Below are 7,025 nucleotides of genomic sequence, written 5' to 3'. Positions count from 1 at the left end.
AGCGGAAGCATAATCGAATTCATGAGCAACATCAAGTAGAAACATGCATAACTGATCAAGAGAATTAATCACACATAACACAAGATATATCCAGGGGAAAGCACCAGCATAAAACCCCAACCATGTATTATCAATCAAGTGGAAATCCTCTTCACAATACAAAAAGAATTAGCTCTCAAGCTATTCAGTTCTCAATGAACTATGAAGATATGAAGATATGTGTCATGAACCAACCAAGCCCTGTTTATATAGGCTTTACCTATAGTCCTTGCATAGTTTTCTTAGGAAATAATAGCAAAAGCATATGCTATTAATTCCAACATACTAAAATTAACCAAGGGTCCAACTACGCAATCCTTGAGGACAGTAGTTCTTCAACCATGCAAAAACTACTTACTAGAAATAGTCAAGCATCTGCTAGTACACTGTCCCACATCTGATCTCAACTGGGTCTTTGACAGAACTGACATGCAACAGTTATCCATGAGTGAATCCTGAGTTATCTAAAATAATAGTTGTCACATGCATGCAAGTATTAACAAACTACTTTATTATTTTAACAACTTGTTAAAAGAATCTAACTGGACTTGACTAATTAGAACTAAGTCAACTGATTCTCTCATTATAGAACTCATACTTATTCCCTCAATCAATGGAGGAAATTAAAAATAAATTTCTCAATCAGTGGAACAACTCATGTGCATGCTCACAAAGACTTCTAATTCGAATTTCCTTAACTAATTAATTAAAAATATATGTTAAAAAACCTTTCCAATTAATTTAACTCCTAATTAATTTGTCGTTGAAGTATGTTCCACAAATTTTTAATGCGACAAGATGATATCGTTAATTTGAAACGAACTTTACTATATTTGGTTTGTGGAAATTGATATTTATTGTCTCATCACAATAACAGGTAGCTTTACATATAAGTCAAGCTGGATCCTTGACAAAAGTTAGTTAAGTTTGCAAGGGGAAAGTTCAACAAGAATTCAAGGATCAACAACTTAATTAAGTTTTTTAAGATGTATTATAAAATTAACAAAGCCTTCCGGAAATTAGAACAAGTCGAATAAACAACCCTTTTCCGTTATTCGAAGCGACAATTTTATTGGAAAGGACAGCACTGCTGATAAGCTGAATACCTCGGAGCAAGCGTTCCAGCTAATCTCAACCTTTTTAAATATATATCATACAAATTCAAGAAAAGCTCCTGAAGTTCGACGAGATTCCCCAGATTCCAATAAACAATTCGTTGAAGCCTGTCAACATTTTCTTACCTAAACTGAACTGAACCGGGTTACAATATATTTTAGGAGTTGTTTATAATACGATTTTTTGGTGGGTTTTTCCGATCAAAATCCGGCAGCAATTTATTGGAATCCCAAATTTGATAGTTAATTTCTGCACAATCAAAACGTTTCAGGAGTTTTTCAGGATACTGAATCCAAATATACAGTTAAAAAACTATTTTAACTGCAACAAATCAAAATTTAACCTCAATTTCTTCTGCCGGATTCCATCACCAAAATCTCCAAAAAATAGCATTATAAAACTCTTATATTTTAAGATTCTTAAAAAGCTTATTCCCGAAAGTATTAAAGAATTACCGTCCCGAAAGTATTACAGAATTACCGTCATTGCAAGGTGTATTCCAGGTTTTCCAGGTTTTGAGGCAATGGAAGGTCCTAGTACACCTCTGCTTAATTATAAAGACTAATTTTATGCAAGAAATAGCGAACAGAAAGATCTGTAATCCTTCATAATAAGGATTTTTGGATTTTCCACAATGAAGCTTAAGATGAATTCCTCGTTCTCATTAGCATTTATTGTGATTATCTACTGGCATTCATCGAGGCGCAGTTATGCTGCGGCAATTTGTCACAGCGCTATTTACAGTTTTGGAGATTCTTTGGCTGACACGGGGAACTGGTTAGCCTCAAATCCCGCTGCCGCTGGAAACATCGCTAGATCGCCTTATGGTGAAACTTATTTTAATAGAGCAACAGGCAGGTTTTCGGACGGTCGATTAGTTGTGGATTATATAGGTATGTTGGAAGCTTCTTATGAATAAAGAGTTTTTTTGATGTTTTCAAAGTAATAGGCTAATTACTTTCGGTATTTCACAGCTCAAGCTTCAGGTCTGCCTTTCGTGGCTCCATATCTGAGTAACACTAGTAACTTTGAAGTGGCTGGAAGCACAGTTAACACTAGCGGTGTTAACTTCGCAGTGGCTGGAGCCACGGCCTTGGAACCTGGTTTCTTCGTAGCAAAGTCAATCTCGCCGCCTATGACTTCATTTTCGCTGGACACGCAGATCCAGTGGTTTTTGGAGTACAGGAAAAATGTTTGTTCCAAATCTCCAGGTTCTTGATCTTGATCTTTATAAGATGATCTAGCTAAATTTCACTCATTCTGTGAATTTATTAGAGTATAGGAAAAATGTTTGTTCCAAATCTCCAGGTTCTTGATCTTGATCTTTATAAGATGATTTAGCTAAATTTCACTCATTCTGTGAATGTATTAGAGTATAGGAAAAATGTTTGTTCCAAATCTCCAGGTTCTTGATCTTGATTCTAGCTAAATTTCACTCATTCTATGAATTTATTAACCTCTAACTGTAAGGGATTCGAACTTGTGACTAATTTTGTCAAAATATGTAGACTGTGAGAAGCATTTTGCAAATGCATTGTTTATGGTGGGAGAGATCGGCGGAAACGACTACAATGATCCATTTATGCAGGGACGGCCGATGGACGAAGTGGAAACCTTTGTCCCTTTGGTCGTCAATAAGACCGTAAAAGCAATGCAGGCGAGTCTCATTGATTTCATTCCATTTCACAGGAGCTAAGCTAAGCTAAATTCGTTCAATTAAAGCAAAAGTGTATTTCGTTGTTTATTCGTTTTACTGCAGGCTTTGATCACAGCAGGTGGCGCAAGGAAGATTTTAGCTCAGAACAACTTACCGATTGGCTGTTCTGCGTTATATTTAAGAAAATATGCTACTGGACCTGGAAAAGAACCGCTGGACGCAATGGGATGCATGCCAACGTTTAATGCTTTCTCTAGGAGGGGCAATGATCTTCTTCAAGGCCGAGTGGAAAAATTGCAAGTTCAATATCCGGATGTTAAATTTGTGTTTGCAGACAATTACAATGCTGTTCTCAAAATTTTACAGTCTCCACATCTATCTGGTAAGTAAATGAAAGAGGAAACTGGCAATATTTTTGACAGTTTTTTATTTTCCTTTGATCTTTACCGAAAGTTAGATATACTCTTAAACATTTGAGAGAAATTTTGATTTTCCTGTTCAGCATTGGGGGCAAAGGTTTTAGACGCATGCTGTGGAGCAGGTGGGCCGTATAACTACGATCCTCAAGTCCCTTGTGGCGTAAAGTCAGCAGTTCCCTGTGCAAATCCCGGACAATATTTCAACTGGGATGGAGTTCATTTGACAGATGCCGCTTATGGAGAAATAGCCAATTTATTTTTGGACGGCACCTTCACAACGCCTGCTCTTCAGACTCTATGCAGCGCTTGATACATTGTCAGAATATGTAATAAAAGGGAGAAACTATGGCCAAATCGAATGCGGACATTTTACTTGCTGTGAGGTATCCGCCATTCGATTGTAAGATTAAGGAGAGTGAAAAAAATGATCATTCGATTGTAAGATTAAGGAGAGTGAAAAAAATGATCATAAAATTGATTTTCTTTATTTTTAATTTCAAGGATGGCATGTCACGACTTGTGATATATTTATTTTGATGTGGTTTTAATAAGGCATGTGCATTGATATTAATAATATTTATACGATTGAATTATCACTCTTTTTTTTTTCAAATTTGGATCGATACGATAATTGTGGGCCATCTACAATTGGTTTACAGTTACTCGAGTATGAGAGCATAATGCTATATTTAAAACACTAAAATAATATTTTAGCTAATAAATTAAAAATTAATAATAAAATTTTTATTTTATTTATTTTTATATTAATTTTGTATAGAGATAATGATGATGATGATGATTAACCTCCGCTAAGACCAATGTGGTCTATCGGATCTCATGAAAAGAAAAGAAAAAAAATTAAGTTTGATTCTTCAAAATCTTGCTTTTGTGATAAAAAATAAGAGAAAGAAGCGCTACAAATATTGCTATAGTGACTGAAAGTGTGGCAGATGTTAGTGAATTGAGAGTGGATGTAATTGAGAGCGGATGTGAGTAAGAGTCGGGTAGTCAAAAGGAAGTGTTTTTCATCTTCCACCTTCTTAGTATCACAAATCTGACAGATTCTATTATCTATCCCACAGAGTCTTGGGAGTAGACCACCATCCAGGCAATGTAAAAGGAAGTATTTTTCATCTTCCACCTTCTTAATATCGCAAATCTGATAGATTTTGTCATCCTAGGGAGTCTTGGGAGTAGACCACCGTCCGGTTTCACTTCGAAGCTCATTAGTTAATATGAAGTTAATAGATAACATAAAAAATAATATTATTGATATTACATCATGTGTAATTCATTCTATATTAAGTTCACATATAATATTGGGAACAAAAATATATTAATAACAAAAAATATTTTAATAATAACCATAAAAAAATATTTCAGTGTTCACATTGAATAACATAATTTTATATCAATTTTATATAAAGAAAAATAAAGTAATTTAAATTGAATTTTTTTTCTTAATATCAAGTTGACATATAACATCTAAAAAATATCAATAAAAAAAAATTAATATAGATTATTAATAAAATATTTCAACATACATGCTCTGCAAAAAAAATTAACGCCTAATATATTTATATTAGGAGGGGGTGGGGGTTGGGTGCGGAAGAGAGATTAGAAAATATTAATGTATATATTTGTGAGAGAGATTATATCCTAGGCATATATGTTTTGTATTTATGAATATGGGGAAAGAGAATGTGAATCATAACTAAAATACTCTAATGTTAACTATAAAAAATTAAAAAAATAAAAATCTTATAGTTAAAACATTTTATTATTGTGTTTCTCAAAACTAGCATAGATGCATCTTAATTTAGGATCTACCAAGACTTGAGAGGAATCAAATCTCTAGAGGTGTAAACCCTTCCTCCAGTTTTGCACTCGGAAATGTAAGACACACAAACTGGAAACCAAATAAAATGTATATTAATTGATCTCAAACAATGATGTACAATGTGTACATATTAATACATACAAGAAAGAGTTGAATTAGTTCTCGGGTCTTCTTGGGGTCCAATAACTACCCAAACTAACCCAATATTTAATCACAAGGATTAATTGTCTAACATTCCCCCTGAATCCGAATGGATGTGCCAAAGTCCAAGAATGAGAGCTCAAAATGCAAAAAATGCATCTCACCCAAGAGCTGAATGTCTCTCAGAAATGGTTTTTTTAGGATGACCACAAACCAATATGGGAGAACTCAAAGTCTCAACCAACATCAACTCTGGAATCTTCATAGCAGTTTTTAGAACAACAAAAGATGTGGTTTTAAGGTGACCACAAACTCTAGAACTATCACAGCAGTTCCTAGAGAAATTCCAAATATGGAAGTGCTCAATCAACTCAACTCTGACTCAAGCTTGTTTGACATATCAAACTCGAACCTGTAGCAGACCATCCACAATTCCCCCCTTGTCAGATGTAGGGTGAGAAGTATTTTCCATCACTGCAAGGCTGGTCATCACTCTCGAACATATTGTTTGGTATGACCTGTAAATCTTCTTGGTTGTTTTCGTCCAATCCCAAGAAGCAATCCATCCGAAATTTAACTTCTCTCTTGTAGTAGTCTTATTTTGGAACATCTATTTGTATGTTAATTTCGCTTTCATCAAAACATTGATCTTTCACATGTCGAACTTTGTTACATTGTTGGCATCTATCAACTTGTTCTAGAACAACACCATCTAGAAATCCAGCGCTTCAGAATTGTATAGGTTTAGTAAAATCTGAAATGTGAAAAGATACATCCAGAATATCCTTATTTGAAACCCAAACTAGTTCTATGTTTATCGTGTGTAATCTCTTCCCATGGTCTTATAAAAGTTTTGGTAACGATAGACTTCACATCTGTATGCAAATAACTCTTGCATACACTTGGTTGAACACGACTTTCCGTTGCACCTAAATTTTCTCTTGAAATCACTTCATTACTCTGATCATTCTCTAATTGATGATCAGGCTCAAACAAAATGTTGTTCTGAGCAAGGACAGGTTCAGAATTCTTCTTTTGTAATTCATGTAGTTCATCTCGCTGAAACTGGGATTCTAGCTCCAAGAATTCAATTTTTCTTTTATCATTTTGCAAACATGTTTGGATGTCAAAGAGTGTGTGTTTTCTAACTTGGACACTATTATGAATAGTAGACGATATTAAACTATTCAATAACTGTAACACATCATCGAGTTTGATCATTTTCTCCAACAATCAACTTTGAAAAAAGAGGTGTTTGCTACCACAAAAAATGCACCTTTTTACAACATAATTCGACAAGTAACAATGGTCGGTATAATAAGAGATGAAAGGCAGACCTTCAAGTCCACAAAACTAGTAATACAATAAAGCAACGCCACTACTTTCTTCCTCCTAAACCACTTCTCAAATACTTTCTATCAACTTGTTGGCATCTATCAACTTGTTCTGGAACAACAACATCCATAAATCCAACACTTCAGAATTGTATAGGTTTAGTAAAATCTAAAATGTGAAATGTGAAAAGATACATCCAGAATCCAACACTTCAGAATTGTATAGGTTTAGTAAAATCTAAAATGTGAAATGTGAAAAGATACATCCAGAATATCCTTATTGATACCCAAACTAGTTCTATGTTTATTGTGTGTAATCTCTTCACATGGTCTTATAAATTTTTTGGTAACGATAGGCTTCACATCTGTATAAAAATAACTCTTGCATACACTTGCGTGAACACGACTTTCCGTTGCACCCAAATTTTGTCTTGAAATCACTTCATTACTTTAATCATTCTCTAACTGATGACCAGGTT

The 7,025-nt window shown here is 34.3% G+C and overlaps 1 protein-coding gene across 1 annotated transcript; it reads left to right on the top strand.

Moving 5' to 3' along the window:
- The first annotated feature begins 1,746 nt into the window (after positions 1-1,746).
- LOC149146143 (GDSL esterase/lipase At5g45910-like) lies at positions 1,747-3,638 on the top strand. The gene is made up of 5 exons (XM_089452679.1): positions 1,747-2,048; positions 2,130-2,366; positions 2,664-2,812; positions 2,915-3,194; positions 3,315-3,638. The coding sequence occupies exons 1-5, from the start codon at positions 1,790-1,792 to the stop codon at positions 3,539-3,541; spliced, it is 1,152 nt and encodes a 383-aa protein (XP_089308805.1). The 5' UTR covers positions 1,747-1,789; the 3' UTR covers positions 3,542-3,638.
- The last annotated feature ends 3,387 nt before the right edge of the window (positions 3,639-7,025 follow it).

This window comes from Pinus tabuliformis, chromosome X (assembly GCF_031772625.1).
Source record: "Pinus tabuliformis cultivar Carrire ecotype Pingquan chromosome X, CPIR1, whole genome shotgun sequence".
In the NCBI taxonomy this organism is placed as follows: domain Eukaryota; kingdom Viridiplantae; phylum Streptophyta; class Pinopsida; order Pinales; family Pinaceae; genus Pinus; species Pinus tabuliformis.
Note: the sequence above shows the minus strand (reverse complement) of the source record. Positions and strands in the feature narration are given on the sequence as shown.

Excerpts from the sequence above, each read along its gene's own strand:
- LOC149146143 (XM_089452679.1), top strand. The coding sequence starts at position 1,790 with ATGAAGCTTAAGATGAATTCCTCGTTCTCATTAGCATTTATTGTGATT. Across the intron at positions 2,813-2,914 it reads AGACCGTAAAAGCAATGCAG|GCTTTGATCACAGCAGGTGG; the intron begins GCGAGTCTCATT and ends GTTTTACTGCAG. Across the intron at positions 3,195-3,314 it reads ACAGTCTCCACATCTATCTG|CATTGGGGGCAAAGGTTTTA; the intron begins GTAAGTAAATGA and ends TTTCCTGTTCAG.